This window comes from Mauremys mutica, chromosome 14, assembly GCF_020497125.1.
Source record: "Mauremys mutica isolate MM-2020 ecotype Southern chromosome 14, ASM2049712v1, whole genome shotgun sequence".
NCBI lineage: Eukaryota > Metazoa > Chordata > Testudines > Geoemydidae > Mauremys > Mauremys mutica.
The window spans coordinates 6,013,981-6,032,206 of record NC_059085.1 but is presented as its reverse complement, the minus strand read 5'-3'; the positions used below and the strand labels follow the sequence as shown (position 1 = coordinate 6,032,206).

Genomic DNA, 18,226 nt, shown 5'->3' with positions numbered 1-18,226 from the left:
GTTCATGGCCATTAGATCAGCCTGATCGCTGGTGTATCACAGGCCATTACATTGCACCCAGATAGCCCTGTATGAAACCCAGCAACTTGACTTTGATGAGATCTTCCTGAAAGGCATCCAGCCTTGAGCTGAAGGTATCAAGAGATGGAGAACCCACTGCTACCAGCTAGTCACCCTGACTGGGAACAATTTGTGCCTAATTTCTGTCTGGCTTCAGCTTCCAGCCAGTGGTTCTCGTTCGGTCTTTGTCCTCTCGACAAAGTACCAGGGATGTTCTCCCGGTGAAGGTACCTGCACGCTAAGCTGGTCACCTTGCAATTGGCCTTCTGACGAGCTGAACAGACAGAGCTCTAACTCTCGCTCTACGGTGTCTTCTCCAGCTCTCTTTCTGCACCCTCGGCCATTTTTCAACATCCTTTTTAAAATGTGGACCCCAGAACTGGACGCACGATTCCAGTATCGGTCCTATCAATGCCATGGTCAGAGGTAAGATCACCGCCTTGCTCCGACTCACTACTTCCCTGCTTGTACATCCAAGGATCGTGCCACAGCATCACACGAGAGCTCATTTTTCAGTCACTGCTTTCTAGGGCACAGTCTGCCATCTGCCTTCCTTGCAGTCCTGGCCCTCGGTGCATAACTTTGCAGTTGGGTGTATTTACCACATTTTGTTTGACTGGGGCCATCTTCCCAAGGAGTTCAGATCGCTCTGCAGGGCCGCTGAGAGCGGGTTCGGGCCCCGGTGGAAAAAAAGTTTTTGGACCCCCCAGCAAGGGCGGACCGGCTTACCAGGGCCAAGGAAGCCGGGCCCCCTTCCAAACCGCCGGGCCCCGGTAATCTGTACCGGCTTCCCCCCTCTCGTCGGCCCTGTCGCTCTGTATGACTGCCCTGCCCTGCCCTGCCCTGATTATTTAGAACTCAGCCAGTCTTTGGGGGGGATTTTTAAATGCCCAAGGTCTCTTCCCCTGGCCCCTGGAGCTAGTCTGCACTGAGGAGCACGGGGAGCTGGGAAATGCGTTCCCTGGGGCTGGGTCTCTTGCTCAGTCCGCTGAAGCACCTAGCACGGGCTGCTCTCAGCTGGGATGGATCCCTGCCCTGGTCCAGTCTGGCAGTGCCCGTTCCTATAACTTGCTGAGGTCGGGGCCCCACTGGGCCAGGTGCATCACAAACCCCGCCCGTGAGATAGGCCCTGCCCCAAAGTGGAAATCCACGGCTTTAAAAGCAGCGTTGGATGCATGTTTGCTGGGCTGCAGTCCTGCTTCTGTCTGTCACACTGACGCTGCTCACCGTGACATGGGGTTACAGCTCCAGCTAAGGGCTGGCGGCTCAGCTCCCGAAACGCCAGGCGATGTTCAGAGGCGGCTGTGGGTGTTTAGCGTGGGCCTGGCTGTGGGCCTGAGCGGTGCGCGGGAGGTGGGCTGGCTCGGGACAGTGCAGTTCTGAACCCTGCAGGACCGTAGCTGGGATTTCTTTTTTAAAGAAATAGTCTAAGAGAAGAGGAGACAGGCAGCCCCGAGGCTGGAGGCTGAGCAGCGGGGGAGGGAATGGAAAGGGTTCCTTGGATTGATTACTAAGCACATACCCAGCTGGAGCAGGACTGCAGGTTCTAATTGCTGCCCTGTGCATCTAACCAATCCAGCTGCTCTGTGCAAACGACCTGGAGGTCACGAGATGGTTGCTCTCTCTGCAGGATGAACCAGGCCCCCACCGTGGGGTTTGAAGCCGACGTCGGGGGCAGGACCACCCATCACTTCATGTACCCAGAGAGTGCCAAGAACCTGCCTGCCAACGTCAGCTTCGTGCTGGTGCCCTTCAAAGCCCTGGACCTGCTGTGGATCACGAGTGCCCTGTCGACCGGGCAGATCAGATTGTGAGTAGCCAGCGAGGCTGCGGGAAGAAACACCCCTCCTGCCTGGCCTTTGGCCAGCGAGCTCCGAGACGCTGTGTGCCAGGCCCTCTGGTGCCACCGAACCTGTCCCCATTGGCTGCTGGCTCCCAGGGCAGCGCTGGGAATGAACAGAAGCCACCATCTTCTGATGGCTTCTGCTCTGAGTCCGATCCTGCACCACCGAAAGCCAGTAGTGAACGGTGCCATTGGTTCCTTGGGCAAAGGATCAGGCCCTAAATAAGCCTCTCGTTCAGCTCCGTGTGGTATTCAGGAGTGCCCAGGGCACTCCCCGAGCAGCAGCCCCTTGAGGTGGGGAAGGGGACTTGCTAGTAGGACGTAGTGCTGGGGAAACTGGTCGGGCTCTGCTCCGTGCTCGGATCCGCGGGGCAAGTCGCGTTCGCCAGAGCTGAACTCTCCTGGAAGGCAGGAGGCCGGCGTGGGTGAGAGCCGGTGGTTTGACCAGGAGCCAGACTGGCGTGGAGAGAATTACAGCCTCTGCCTGCTTAATCTGGGGCAGCAGGCCACTGGGCAGTGGAAATGTGCGGCCCCTAAGCCAGACCCTTTAACGCCTACGGTGCGAAGGGGGCCCTAGGGAGACTCTGAGCAGCTCTTCTTCCACCCACGGGCTTGTCGCTCCCCGTCAAGATTGTTTAATGATGATCCAAGCGTGCGCCTGCGAGTGTTGCAGTGACCCCCGCCTGCCACCCCCTGCAGATGCCCGCACGGGCTGGTAACTCGCCCACACAGTGAATTGGAGCCATTCCTAATGCAGGGAGGGAAGGCAGGGATCTCTTGCAGAGCCCCCCACTGCTGCCCTCCAGGGGAAAGGTGTGGTACTGCCTGAGGTACCCAAGTATTCGGAAGGGCACCTCCTTCTAACACGATCCCACCATACTAGAATGAGAAGCCATTGCCAAGGTGACTGGAAGGTAAATGCAGGGAAAGTAAAAGGAAATGGGGCGTAATCTCTCTGGGCCTCTGTTTCCCCATCTGTAAAGAGGGGTCTGTCTGTCTGTCTCCCCCCAGCAGGACCCAGGTACTGGGCAGGGAGGGAGGAGTGCATTGGCAGTTCCCCCTCACCACCCTTGGCAGGCCTGGATCCGTGTTTCAAAGGCCCCGATTCATGAGGGTACTTAGGCATGTACATAACCTTAAGCACCTGAGCATTGCTCCTGCTGTCAGTGGGACCAGGCTGCAGTACCCTCCTGAATCGGGCCGCAAGTGACTGACCTCTCCTGTTAGTTGTGCCCTGCCTTGTGTGTACCCTCTCATGATAACGCCTTGTGGAGTGCTGTGCGCCTTGGAGATAACCTGCCTCTCTGCTATTCCAGCACGTATGCGCCTGTGAAGCCCTTCCTTCGCGTGGACAAGGAGAAGGTAAGGCTGGCTCCAGGCTCCCTCTCCTAGGCCTGTCCTGACTGTAGGAGGGCTACAGAACACCCTGCTCAGCATCCGCTGGCTAGAGAAACCCCCACCCTCTGGAGCATTTCCCTTAACTCTGCCTTGGCTCTTCGGCACTGAGAACGTGGGCAACCGTTCCAGCCCTGGCTGCAAAATGAACGTCTCTGCCCAACAGCTTCATCCCTAGCGCAGACAAGGCTGCGGGGGCTCTGGGGTAGCTAGAAGCCGGTGAACATTGCTGTATCTTCACGATGAGGGGTACCATGAACTTCTCAGACTCTTCACTTCTCGTGGTTCGGGGGTTGCCTTCTTCCAAAGGTTGCACCATGTTCTGCTGATCCCAGAGCTGATCTTGCATTCAGTTGTGTCCCCAGGAGAGGGGTGGCCTGGAGCTGGTCAGCCCTGGGAGAGTGCACCAGATTCCTGCAGAACCAAGCAATGTGGGACTGACTTTTCAATGCCCAAATTAGAAGAATGTTTCTGACCATTAGAGGAGGGAGGTTCTAGACCAGCCTACGCTCCTGAGCTATTTGTGCATGTGCTTCTCCCCTCCCTGTGTTGAGTTTTGGGGAGCAGTTACACAGCCTGACCTCTGGACCTCGGCTCTCTTCCAGGTGCAGATCTACAACCCAGCCTTCTTCAAATACATTCACGACAGGTGGACCGAGCACCACGGGCGATACCCCTCCACGGGGATGCTAGTGCTGTTCTTCGCGCTTCACGTTTGTGATGAGGTGGGTTCAGGAATGGTTGGTAAGGCCGCCAGGGCAGAGCCAGAGATCCGGGGTTCCATGTGACGTGCCCTCCCCTGCACTCGCCTCCTCACCGTGCTGGCAAGAGATAAACCGTCCAGCAGGGCACTGGCCAGTAACACTCAGTACCGGCTGTGTGAAGCTGGCTAGGACTATGCCCAGCGTTCCTGCACGGGAGCCCAGCATTGCCAAAGTCTGCCCACGGTTGCCAATGGTGACTGTCTCCTAGACAGCGGTTTCTGCTATCGTCTATCCATTTCGTGCTGAAATGGCCTGAAAAAGCCAATCCTGCATCAGACTTGCAGGCTTCCTTCCTCTGGGAAAAGTGTCGGCTCCCTCTGGGAGTGGTGGTGGTTTGCCAGGAGTGGTGGCTGGGCTGGGCTGGGCTAAGGGTTCTGCTTTGTGCTTTGGACCCGGGTAGCTTCTTCCCGGGGTTTATCTGAAGCCCACTGTACTGCCTGGTACCTTTCCCCAGCCAGCCCTTAGAAGCTCTTCGTTCAGGCGAAATACAGCCCCAAACGGTCGTCTCTCCGAGATCCCAAATGAGATGGGGCCATTGCGATCATCTAGACCGACCTCCTGCATGACCCAGGCCAGAGACCTTCCGCCCCCCCCCCCGTGTTACATAACACACTGGTGCCCATAGACTGTGACCCAATCTGAAAAGAGAGCGAGAGAGACCTTAATTCCAGCCCATGCCACTGACACTCCTCCCCAGACTACAGCATGAGGCTGTGCTCTTGGCCTGCCTAGCACATCCGGGGTTCTGTCTGTCCGATGGACCGCACAGATCTCAGTGTGACGACTCCTAATGCCTGGGCTCCAGACTGGTGCGCAGAAAGGGTTCCCTGAGCAGATTGCTGTAACGTACCGTGTTACACCAGAGTGCGGGATTTCCCAGGCTGGATCAAGCACCAGCCCAGCATGCTGGGCCCAGCCTTGGCTAATGCCTGATGTGTCAGAGGTAGGCAGAAAAACCCACAATGCACCTTCCTGCCCCAAAGCAGCACCTCTGCCTGCCGAGCTCTGATGCTCTTGATGTAATTGCTATTCCCCCTCTCTGGCTGCAGGTGAATGTCTTTGGATTCGGGGCAGACAGCCGGGGCAACTGGCACCATTACTGGGAGAACAATCGCTACGCAGGGGAGTTCCGGAAGACCGGGGTGCACGATGCGGACTTTGAGGCGCACATAATTGACATGCTGGCGAAAACCAGCAAGATCGAAGTTTACCGCGGCAACTGACGCTCTGGGCTCTGTCCTCTAGCTTTCATTTCAGAATCAGGTTTCAAGAGACGGGATAGCTGTCACTGGCCTCGCTCTGACAGATCCCCAACCAATCACAATGAGCTACAGGGTTCGGTCTGTGACCCCACCTGACCAGTGGCCAAGCGGGGGTACTTGGTTCTGCCGGTCAATCATCTTTAGAAAGAAAAGGAAACTTCTTTTGGTTTAAAGGTTTCGGATGAAAAGGATTTACAAAGAAAACCGGCCCCTGGTTATGTTGGGGGCTTCCAGCCCGGTTCTCCTCATGGTCAAACCAAATGCTGCTCTTTTTTTTTTTTTTTTTAAACCAATCATAATTTCAGAACAAAGCCCAACCAATCGTGGCCGCAGGCCGAAGGCAAAGCTGCATGTTTTGAACAGTCTCCCAGTGCAATAACACTAGCCTGTGACCCTATGGAATGGGGTGGTTTTTACACGAGCCGCCCCATTCTGAGCCCCAGCCGGAACTGTTTGGAACAAGCCTGGAAACACCCAGGTGAACGTCTCCTTTTTTAACGTTCTTTGAGACCGGCAATCGCTCGCCCAGAGGAGGCTCCAGCGTCTCTTTGTTTTGTACAATCTGGTTCAAAGTACTGAATGGACAATCAGTTCCTTTTGGGTGTGGGCACAATCAGTTTGACTGGGGAAGTTCCAGCTTGGCAAAGGGAGGGGATGGGGGAGTAGAGGAAGGGGTGTGGGGCGGTTCATGGCTTTTTGACAGCCAGCTGGGTCCAAACGATTAGGAATGGAGCCTGCTGAGAAGAGTTCTTGCTGAGCAGCGGATTTTAAAGCCACTGGAAACATCAAGAGGGAGAAGCAGCATCTGGGTGCTTCTGATGTAGGGTCTTGGCAACCTGGAAGCTTCTGAGACTTGACCAGTGGTTAAAGCTGGTTGGGAGCTAGTCTCAATAAGTGGGAGGAACGGAGAGGAAGGGAACCTCCCTTTAACGCCTGGTGTCTGCCTCTTTACTCCCGTGAGAAGGGGCAGTGTCTTGCTCTGGGACTGACTGATAGGGCCGAATGAAGAGAAGCCAGGCCAAAGGCAGCGAAGAAATCTGAAGAACCTGTGGCTTAGACCCTTTCCCCATCTCCATCCCAATCCCACCTGGGTTTAGAGAGGGAAGGGGGAATTCTCTACTCTAGAACCACACCCTACCTCCCCACACCCGTCCCTCCCCCACAAATGTTGCCTCCATGATCTCTTCCACCAGAGCATGTTCTTGCAACAAGCTGTCCTTGTAAGAGCCTTGGCAAGTTCTGATGACAGGGAAGCGGTGGCCCGCAGCTGGGTACGGTCCTGCTTTTCCAGGTTCATTGTAAATTTCCCCGCTCGTCCTCGCATCGGAATGGAGCTGCGGTAGCAACTAGCCATTTAGCTGGAAGTTGCCAGGGTGTGGCGAAGGGATTGTCCTAGCAGATAGACAGCGGATCTCATTGCTGATGTTAAGAGCAGAGACTCTCCTCTCTAGATGGCTGCTTCTCAGCATTGCTGATGCTAATTTGCCCCTGCAAAGAGACAGCGGGGGCAGCTAGTGAGAGTTGGCCGGTGGACATCAAAGGAAGACTTGACAGGAGAGAGGTGGGGAGCAGGGAGCATGGATTTGTAGAGACCTTGCCAGAGAGGTACCCGCTGAAAGCTCTGTGAATCAAGGCAGGGGGCCGTCCTTGATGGAGATCCCAACGTTAGTGCTTGGGCTGGGGGTGCTTCTGCACGCTAGAGAGAGGAAAACATGGATTTCCTTTCTGTTACTAGACAGAAGAGCAAATTGTAGAACACTTAGAAGGTGGGTGGATGAAGTGTGTTTAAAAATGAAAAACCAAATCTAGACGGCTCAAACCCTGAAGCGCTTGGCCCGTTTTTAATCATGAAGGACCTCTAGGATTTGACTCATCCATGGGCAGGAGTCTGAGTTAAGGGTAACAGGAAAGGCTTCTGTGAAATCTTATAACCACTGGAAGGAGTATCTCATGTCCGCTGACTTTCACAGGCTCCCTTTTGCAAGCCGAGATCTTTCTGCATACCCTTCACTCTTCTCACCCAGTAGGGGTGTCCTGCCCTTCCTGTGCACTCATTTTAGCTTGGACTGGAGCCCAACCTAAGCCAGTCCCTGCTTTGCACTGGGAACTCTCGTCTCTTCTGCCTTTGTGAGGTTTAAGGCTACAGACACGGTCAAGTGAGAGCTCCTGGCCTAGCAGTAGGATGCAAAGAGAGTGAAATAACCTCATCCAACTACAGAGGAGGCTTCCCTGTTTGTTTGGGGAAATTGGTCCAAACGGGGGGGTGTTCCATTAGGGAGCAAAGCCTGCAGCTATGAAATGTTCTCACAGGTATTAGCCAAATCGAAGGAGAACGGTTCCTTGGTTGGTTGGGTTTTTCAGGTCGGTATCTGATGGACTAAATAAAATGCAATCATGCCAAACAGTATTGAATGGAATAATTTATTCCGGTTTGTATCATAGTTGGATTGTGTGGTGTTGGGAGACAGGGCCCAGAGTGGCCAGATCTCCTTTTTGCAATAGTTATTTAAAGAAATTAGGACGGGGAAAGGGGGTTCTTCTTGTATCTGTGGCGTTTCTGGATGGCCATCTCTGCCGTTGTGAGGGTTCTTCTGCAGTTGTGACATGGACGTCCTTGGGCCAGTACAAAGGGCTGGCTCTTGTTTTCAGTCTACAGGGCTCTGAAGACGTGAGGTGGGTGAAGGTCTGAGGCTGTTTTTTAAAACTCTTGTGATGTCATGCGATCACATGACCTGCCTGCCGAGCAGTCATTTTGGATAATCCAGGACAAAAGAAGTAACTCCACAGTAGTGACCCTCTGAGGCTTGTACTAGTGTATTGGAAACCAAGACCCAGCAAGTCATTGCATGCTGGGGAGTTGGAGAGGGCAGTGAAACCTGTGTTCTTTCTGCACCGCTCTCTTCTTGGGAACCAGGGCCGGGAGAAGTGGTTCAGTGCAAGCCCAGTCTCAGCCATCTTTAGAAATAAAAAACAAACCATGAGCACCAAAGAGTGCCTTGAATCACATACTGTCTGTCACACTGGCCTCCACCCACTGACCCTGCAGTGTCTGGGGCTCATGAACCATGCCAGGATGTCGATGTCGTCTGCTTTTAGTGGCAGTCTTGGCTGCTTCCTTCCTTGTTTCCATGCCGCCGTGGTAAAAACCAATCCGAGCGAGGTGCTGGGGTTAGCTGAAAAATGCCCGGCGTGGGGAGAGCAGAGAGGCTGCCAGACACGGCCTTTTCTGGAGCTGCTGCTGCACTTCCATCCCTGCTGCTGCTCTTGGTGCTGGCTGGTGCAACGGGATGGGAGAAGCACGTGGTTAAAAATCCAGTTGGTGTCTTTGGAAGGGCTGGTCTCACTCCTGGCTGATGGGCAGAGGCGGGACTGGCTTGACAATCAGGGAGTGACAGGAGCCACCCAACCAACAACTGGGATGTTCCCATGTGGTCTCGTGTCTTGGTGCCCTGCAAAGCGCACTCCCCACAGTTCGGTGGGCATTGCCCATCTGGAGGAGGAGGGGTGATTCCATTTTTCAGTTAGTTCACCCTGCTGCAAGGACTTGCTAACACTTCTTTCCTTAGCAGACTGGCCAACAAACACCTGCATGAGCATGCTGCAACTCACCCCCACGGCAATGGGAATGTGGGGTGCGTTGTCTACAAATACCACTGTACTGTACAGAGAGGAAACTACACAGAGGCTATGGGCAAGGTGCACTGGTGCCTTCCAGCATGGAGCAGAGATGGAGAGGAGACGAGCAGAACCAGCTTGGACTCAAACTGGGGCAGTCTCAGCTATCTCCATCACCATCAAAACAATTCAGAAATAGCTCTGCACTCAGTCAGGGCTGCCCAAGGATCGGGGCAGCCCTGACGTGCGGGGAGCTGCAGCGAGCAAGTTTGTCAATTCATGGCTGGTCCAGGATGGTTCAGTCTTGAGGAACTTTGACAGGCAACCCAAGGTTCCAATTCTGCATAGATCCCTTCTGCACATGCTCAGGTTCATGCAGCTGAGTAGCTCCATTCGAGTCAGTGGGGCTATTCACATGCATCTCTGGTGGACTGGGGCCCAAAATGCTCCCACCAACGGGAGAAATGGAGGGTTCCTCTGTGGTGCACCCATGGGCCCTGTGGTACCCTACTGAATTTACAGTCATCTGCCAGATGTCTTGCACTGCCGGGCTCTTTGTAAAGGTGACTCATGGTCCAGCCCTGGCTTCGCCCACCCTTCCGATAAACCAGTCTGCAGAGCAGCTTGGCAGCCTTTGCCATAGCCTCTGTGTACTTTGCTACTTCTACACACGACTGTCTTAAAACTATTTTTTTGTTAATAAAAGGATTAATCTGAAGCGTTCTGTTGTAAGCAGCCTGCACAGCTGTGCCTGCTCTCCCCTGCCCTTTGGTTTCAGTATTATGCGCACTTTTATTGTATTGGAGGGGTTTGTTTTCTTTCATGTGCCACAGTTGGAAAAATGGGGTTTATTTTATGTTGTACAAAATAAAATCTGTATCTGTTCCTTCTCCTGGTGTGTGTGTACCTTAGGCCTCTGGTGTTGTATGGTATTTCAGCTGGAGATGAGCAGTGGCTGGAAGTCACTACAGTCTAATGAGGAAAGATGGTCAGATTGGCCAAAGCTCTGATTTCACGCTAGCCTCCTCTGGTCCATCTGCTGGGTAGGACCTGAGAACAGGGCCGGCTTTAAGAACTGCAGGGCCCAAGTCGAATACTCGGCGGCAGTCCAGGTGGTCTTTGGCGCTTCAGCGGGGGGTCCTTCACTCGCTCCAGGTCTTCCGCGGCACTGAAGGACCCGCTGCCGAAGACCCGGAGCGAGTGAATGACCCTCTGCTGCCGAAGTGCCGCCGAAGACCCGGACCGCCACTCGGTGGGTAAAAAAAATTTAAAAATTAAAAAGGCGCCTAAGGCGCGGGGCCCAATTCAGAGGAATCGTCCGAAAGCCGGCCCTGCCTGAGAACCCTGCCTGCCTATACAAAGTGTTACATACGTTAATTGCTACCCAGTATACAGTCTCACAAGTTCTTGTTGCACTCACTTAAATCATCCTGTCATAACACCGGCTAGGTCGGCCATTCCAATTCTTGTAATAAACATACACTACTTCAGCAATACAGAGTGTGAGGAAATACTTCTAGGGCTCTGTTCTAATTTATTTTGGGATTAGATTCCTTTTGAAATGATTACTGCACATTTAATGAATAACACAAATTCAACAGTTTTTCTTTCGATAATCTGGTTTCTTTTTGTAAGGCAAAGTGTGCTGATAACGTCCGTAACACATGCTATTCAGACTGGAAATAACTTTCCATAGGACCCAGGGAATTATTCCTGGCCAAATTCTAATTTCTCTCTTGCAAAATCCCTTCTGCATTTTCAGGTTTTGTCTGTTCTAGGAAATGTTAGCAAAAAACTTCCCCCCCAGTTGCTATCCCAGGTCTAGCTGTACAGAAATTTGATTTCTCTGCATGGGCTGGGGATTGAGCCCTGGCTTCAGGGTGGGAGATTCTAATTCTCATAACAATTGGAGAAACACAGGGACCATCTGACTCTGCAGTTATTCCCATGTCCGAGATCCTTTTGATCTCCTTATGAGTTTGCTCCTACATTTTCCCAGTTGTCCGGTGGGCTCTGCTGAGTGCAGGTTGCGATCCCGCAGTATCCAGCTATGGACCATTTCATGAGGCAGACCCTGGCCTGCTGGAAAATACCGGCCGGTGCCTTCGCAGCACAGCCAGAATGTCTGCTTGTCAGTGAGGGTTAACTCTTCGCATCCCTCAGTGCTCCATGGTGAGGTGTCATCGTGGCATTCAGCTCCCAAGGCAAGGGGCTGTGAGAATCCTACCCTCAAGGCCAGCGCTTCACCAAGTGACCCTAGGCGGTTGCCTAGGGTGGCAGGATTTGGGGGGGCGGCATTTTGCCGGCGGCGGAAATTCAGCGGCGGGGTCCTTCCGCTCTGGCGGAAATTCGGCAGCGGGTCCTTCACTCGCCCCGGGACCCACCGCCGAAGTGCCCCGAAGACACGGAGCGGAAGGACCCCCGCCACCGAATGCTCAGAGGAGCAGCGCTGCTGCCTAGGGTGGCAAACACCCTGGTGCTGCTCCTGCCTCCCCTGCACAGCAGATCATAGTTACAAAGGCTTCACAGCTGTGATACGCTTTGAACCTGTTTCTATCACAGTCTGAGGTGCAGCCCTGGTGCGGGGCCTTTGTATGCTGAAGATAACGTCATGAACCCTTCCTCCGAAGGGCCCTCCCCTGCGCTCTGCATTTTGAACTTTAGGGCCTCACCCCAGATCACCCCCATCGAATTACCACTCCCAAGGATTAGGATCAGACTGTGCTTTTGGAGCTGCTTGGCTTTTTGTCAGGTTTTGCTGCACTATCCCTACCACAGGTTTTGAATCCTCCCTAGTCCTTTGTACGTATTCAGCCACCAGCTTCCCCTCTGCCTCAGAGCCACTCTCCCAGGCGTTTCTGTGATCGAGGGGACCTCTGATGATTCTCCTCTACAGCAGATGAAATGGGGAAAAACTTGTGGACTCTTGGGGTACCTCTGTGATGGTTTCTCCCTGGGGTGCCATGTGGAACTGGGGTAGTGCTAAGCCCTCTGGCTTACCAACCCAAGCGCCCTCTCACACTGTGATGCTGTGAGAAGCTGCAACCCTCTTCAGGTACTGCCCTCACACAGCCATCCACACCCAGCTGAGTTACATGAATGCTGCTCCTAGCCACTCACGAACGAACACTAGAGAGGCTCCAGCCAATTCCTCCAGCTCCCCAGCGTTGTACCCCAGAGCTGGCCCATCTTGCCCTGGGGAGAAGCCTGACCAGTGAAAGCTTATTACCTAGCCTGCCCCTCCCTCACTGTGGAGAGGACATGCACCAGCTTTTGTACACGGAGCAGATTTCCCAAGCACCTCAACCAAAACACCCTGTTGACGGTAAAATATAAAACATATTTTAAGTTGGTTACCCAATAAATAAAAGTAAAATTGCAATCTGTGTTTTATAAACTAGACAGGATTTAAATCAAGCACTGGTTCACCCCGTTAGATAATACAAGCAGGTCACAGATATTCCATACACAGGCTGGAAGTCTCTTCGGCCTGTGACCACCCCCCCAGTTCCATCTTTGTCCTCCAGATGTGTTTCCCAGTGTTGAGTTGTGGGGAAAGAGGCCAAATGATGTCACTGCCCCTCTTTTATACTTTCTTCCAGCTTGGTAGAAAGACCTTTTGCTGTGACTAGGCCCTACCACAGTCACAGTCCGTTTTGGTCAATTTCACAGTCCTAGGGTTTTTAAAATCATAAATTTAATGATTTCAAATATTTAAATCTGAAATGTCACAGTGTTGTAACTGTAGGGGTTCTGACCCAAAAGCGAGTTGGCCTAGGGGGGAAGGGGGAGTCACAAGGTTATTGTAGGGGGATCGCAGTATTTCCACCCTTCTGCTCTGCTGCTGGTGGTGGCGCTGCCTTCAGAGCTGGGCTTCCAGCCAGCAGCCACCACTTTCCAGCTGCCCAGCTCTGAACACAGGGCCACGTCTAGCAGCAGTGCAGACGTAAGGATGGCATGGGATGGTATTGCCATCCTTTCGTCTGTGCTGCTGCTGGAGGGGCACTGCCTTCAGAGCTGGGTGCCTGGCCAGCAGCTGCTACTCTCCAGTCATCCAGCTCTGCAGGCAGCACAGAAGGGTGGCAACACCATGGCCCCCCTACAATAACCTTGTGACCCCCCCCCCATTTGGGTTGGGAGCCCCAGTTTGAGAAACGCTGGTCTCCCCCGTGAAATCTGTGTAGTATAGGGGAAAAGTACACAGACCAGATTTCACGGGGGAAACCAGATTTCACCGTCCGTGACACGTTTTTCACAGCCATGAATTTGGTAGGGCCTTGGCTATGACGTGAGTCAAGCAGTCTCCATTGGCTATGTGCTGTCTCTGAGATGTCTCCATTGTGTACAGTTCCTGGGGCAGCCCATGTGAGGGTGGACTCCCTTAATGGGCCACCATTAGTGCCTGGCTGCTCCATTGTGCACCGGAAAGGCTGGTTGTGGGTGTTCCCAACCGCACAACATATTTCAGTAACACACACATAGCAAAACTTCATAACTTCCCATACAATGATAGCACATACAATCCACCGGGACATTAATGTTCAGCAGATAAAATGATGCCTCACAAGGCATACTTTGTACAAACACAACATAGCATAATTATATGATGGGTGAGTATGGGGCTTCCAGGGTGCTGGTTTCAGGCACAGAGTGCCACAACCTCCCACTAAGCAAATAACAGAGAGGGGGATATTGCGTCCCTGACATTTGCTCTCCTGGTTGCCAGGGGCGGCTCCAGGCACCAGCGCAGCAAACGCATGCCTGGGGCGCCGTGAGGGCGGCAGTCAGTCCGCCTTCGGCGGCGTTTCTGCGGGAGGTCCGGCGGTCCCACGGCTTCTACGGCAATTTTGGAGCAGGTACGCCGAAGGCACAGGACCGGCAGATGACCTGCAGAGCTGCCTCCGAATCCACGGGACCGGCGGACCTCCCACACAAACACTGCCGAAGGCTGCCTGACAGCCGTGCTTGGGGCGGCAAAAATCACAGAGCCGCCCCTGCTGGGTGAAATCAGCAGAGTTCTTGCTGAACTCACTTGGCTGGTTGTAGAAGCCTTATCTACCATCTGCCAGATTTCTCTGCTGGCCAGATTCTCTACTGATGCTACATACATATTTTCATGTTCAACGTGTTCATTCATTTCTGACAATTTGTAATATTCATAAATGTTAAAAGTTCTAAAATTATATCAGTTTTTTTTTAAATCCTTTCATTTCATACAGGGTGCAATTATCATGGTAGCGACATGGGCTGAGACATTTACTTTCACAGCAAGTCAACATTTGAAAGAGTTATCGATATGGCATGTATAGATGTACAGCCCCACCCCTACACGCTGCCTGGCAAAGGCAGATGCCTGCCACTGCACAGAGCCCCACTGAGTTCAGGGGGGCTGTGGCACTGGAGCATAAGACTGTAATTCTTCAAAGTTAATAATGAAGAGAAACACCCACCTGCAAAAAAAAAAAAGATCTCCCACCCAGTATCAAGCTCATATTTGAAGAGAAATAAGCAAAAAAGGATTTTGCCTAGCGCGACCGTGCAAGGAGTGTGGCGCAAGGGCAAGATATACCTTCCCTCCCCACAATGCCAATGGCAGGGTTGAGCTAATCTCAGTCCTTGTGAGCCTATGGGGACTAGTACTGAATGACACTAGTCATCCCACGGGCGGCCAGGAGGAGCCGTGGCCACACCAGCTTCTGGAGCAAGCCACACGGAGCCCTCACAGGCTGTCCCGGTGGCCAGGCGCCCTGTGTCCCTTGGAGAATTCTGTGAGCACTGACACATACTTAGCACCTTCCTTTATCGAAAACAGCTCTAGAAATAAGGCCCAAAAGAGTGACCAGGAAAAAGAGTGTATTTGTATATAATTTAGCATCTGTTACAGAAAAATACCACTAGCAACAAGAGCACAACTTTGCTTGCCTATGTAGCACCTTTCAACCAGCAAGATCTCTAAATGCTTTACAAACTTTATAAAGAAATCATCACCCACTGAAAGGCAGCCACCTCTGGAATGAAAGAGACCATCTGTTTAACAGCACAACATTTTTATGCTATATTTAGGACAACTAGAAGTAACTCCCATTGGCACTTCATTAGTGAAAAGCCCACTTAAGTAAGAGGAAATAAGTAATGTTAAATTAAACTTTAACTCCAGCCTAGCAGCCTATTGGATGATTTTTCTTCAGTTTTGCTGTTGCGTTGTGTGGCGATCAGGTCTAGCTGGGGAAAGCCCCAGTGTTGGACGATTGAGCTCACTATGTCCAGCCGGAGGGACCACTCGTGGCCGTGAAAAGACCTGCTGAGACTGTCCGCCAGCTCGGTCTGTACCCCAGGGAGGTATGATGCCTGCAGGTGATTGAGTCTCACAGCATGAGGCTTCCTGGCACAGGGGAGAGGAGCGTGCACCCCCCTGTTTGTTGATATAAAACATGGCTGTGGTGTTGTCCATGAGGACTGATGTACATCACCCTGATATATGGACTCTGAAAGCCTGGCACGCCAGGCACACGCTCTCAGTTCTCTGATATTGAGATGCAGAGCCAGGTCTGCCTGAGACCAGAGCGCTATCTCCTATCAGCAATGCTCATGGCCCCATCTACAGATCACTGGATGAACTGCTACACCACTGCTCCTTCACCCTCTAGGTAAGAGTTGGCACTTCTGCAACTGGCAACAATCACAGTAGTTTCACTCTATTACTACGCGCAGGAGTGGGCAGAAGCACCAGAAATACTGGTGTGACAATCCTGTGCCAATTTGGCCCCCAGGATGATTTTAAAAGTGCTGGGGGTGGGGTGGGGGGAAGGGATTCCTAGAATTCCACCTGAACTGAAACTTTTGGTGTAATAAACTAGGCTACCTTGCGCCCAGCTATTCCAAGGCATGTCAGTTGCCAGTCTTTGAACCAGGGCCGCCCAGAGGATTCCGGGGGCCCGGGGTCTTCGGCGGCGGGGGGCCCTTCCGTTCCGGGACCCGCCGCCAAAGTGCCCCGAAGACCCGCGGCAGGAGCCCCCCCGCCGCCGAATTACCGCCGAAGCGGGACCCGCCGCCCGGTCTTCGGCGGTAATTCGGTGGCGGGGGGGGGTCCCCGCCGCGGGCCTTCGGGGCACTTCGGCGGCGGGGGGCCCCTTCTGTTCCGGGACCCGCCACCGAAGACCGGGCTGCGCTTCGACGGCAGCGGGTCCCGCTCCCCCCCCACCCGGCCCCGGCCGCCGCTTCTCCCCCCCGGCCCCGGCCTCTTACCGAGCGCGTCGCCGGCAGGGCCTGAGCTCCGTCCCGCTCAGAGCCGCGTGGTGAGGGGGCGGGGCTGTGAGCTCCACGCCGAGCGGAGGGAGCTGCCCCGCCCCCTCCCCACGCCGCTCTGAGCGGGGCGGGGCTCAGGCCCCGTTGGAGCTCCCAGCCCCGCCCCCTCACCACGCGGCTCGGAGCGGGGCGGGGCTCAGGGGCTTGGCCGGAGTCTCGGCGCTTGATGCGCTGAGGCTCCAGGAGAGGGGCGGAGGCGGGAGCCTCCGCTCTTCTCTTGGGGGCCCCTGCGGAGCCCGGGGCCCGGGGCAAATTGCCCCCTTTGCCCCCCCCTCTGGGCGGCCCTGCTTTGAACAAGAAGATTTGTGGTAAGGGCACAGAAGCTGTCACACAGCAGGGAAAGAAGCAGCTCTTGAAGAGTTCATCAAATCGCACTTACCCCAGACTGCTGATTTTTGTAGGACACCAGCACATCTCTGACTTTCTGTAGAGATAAATACAGTTACATGGTTCAAACCACAGGCAACGATGGGCTAATATAACTCCCATTTCACACAGAGAAATTGAACCTTCCTGTCGTGAAGGAACTAGTGAGCTATCCTCTCCAAACTGCTCCCCTTGGGCAAACCATTTACATCCTGCTCAATGCTTACTCCAGGCAGAAGGCAGGGAAATACAGAGACGACATCAATCCACACCTGGCAATTCTTTGATTATATTAGACTAGCAGTTCTCAGTCTCTTCAATTTGATGCCAGACTAGATCAGATCAGTGGTCCACCTAGTCCACTAGTTTGTCTCCAACAGTAACCAATTCCAGATGCTACAAAGAAAGGTGCAAGAAACCCTGCGGTACAAAGCTATGAAATAACCTGCCCATGGAAGACATCTCTTCCTACACCTGACAGTTAGTGGTTGTTTTATGCCCTGAAGCATGAGGGTTTCTACCCTTTATAATTTTGTTTTAAATCCTATGTGATGCAACTTTGGATGTTTACTATTCAAATAAACATCCAATCCCTTTTGTAATCCCACTTAACTCTTGGCTTCGAGGGTATATTGTGGCAACAAGTTCCACAGGTGAATTATGTAAATCAAATAGCATTTCTTTTAATCAGTTTTGAATTTTTATCTACTTCTAGACCTCTTCTGTTCCGTTGCATCTCTGAAACAAGATGGGATGAGAGGCTTTAGCTTCTGTGGGGTAGGTGCAAGATGCTTTGTAACATTTAATTTTGTGTGTAGCTTTGGATTTCTACTGTGGGAACAAAGAGAAGCCCTGAAACCTGCTATTCTGTGAAAGAAGAGTGATTCTGTTCAGTTATGTTTGGGGGGAGGGATAGCTCAGTGGTTTGAGCATTGGCCTGCTAAACCCAGGGTTGTGAGTTCAATCCTTGAGGAGGCCATTTGGGGAACTGGGGTAAAAATCTATCTGGGGATTGGTCCTGCTTTGAGCAGGGGGTTGGACTAGATACCTCCTGAGGTCCCTTCCAACCCAGATATTCTATGATTCAGAAGGAGTCTGTGCTGACCCAGGGCCAAGCTGGGCAAAAAGTCTTAGAAGAAGCCATCTGGGAGAAGCCAGCTTGGGACCTGACCACTTCCAGCTGGACTTAGATACCCCACAAGGGCACTGAACTTTTAAATGATCTGGCTGCAGGATTAGGTCATGGAAGATCCAGACAGATACAGGCCATTGCAGGACCAGTGAGGTGACTATGGGGAAGGCCCAGCAACCCCACATCTCATCACAAGAAGTTGCCAGCTGGTGAGTCACAACTGTGCATGTGGGGCTTGCTCTGGTGGTGGAAGCCCAGAACAGGGAGCATCTTCACCAAGTGGCAGTAGCAGGAAGGCTTGCGTATTCTTTGAGCTTCCAGCTGCTAAAGGAAGGCACTGATCTAACTCACATGCCTCTGTCACTGTGTGTTCCAGACACCCCCTAGGAAGCTCCTTGTGTTTCTGATTGCCCTGCAGTTGTGGGTTCTGAGCATCCTCTGTGGCACTGTCCACTTCTGTCTCTGTTGATGCTGTCTCCACTTC

At 53.1% G+C, this 18,226-nt stretch overlaps 1 protein-coding gene across 3 annotated transcripts in view; it reads left to right on the top strand.

The window, feature by feature from the left end:
* The window catches only part of ST3GAL2 (ST3 beta-galactoside alpha-2,3-sialyltransferase 2), a 90,956-nt gene extending 81,015 nt beyond the window's left edge, over nt 1-9,941 (top strand). For 2 of the 3 annotated variants that reach the window (XM_044986926.1, XM_044986927.1), the window contains 4 exons: nt 1,691-1,870; nt 3,220-3,265; nt 3,904-4,023; nt 5,112-9,939. In XM_044986926.1, the coding sequence (XP_044842861.1) occupies nt 1,691-1,870; nt 3,220-3,265; nt 3,904-4,023; nt 5,112-5,285 (520 nt within the window). In that variant the 3' untranslated portion in view covers nt 5,286-9,939. Of the gene's footprint in view, nt 1-1,690; nt 1,871-3,219; nt 3,266-3,903; nt 4,024-5,111 lie in introns of all 3 variants that reach the window. The other variant, XM_044986928.1, reaches the window with a different exon arrangement.
* The last annotated feature ends 8,285 nt before the right edge of the window (nt 9,942-18,226 follow it).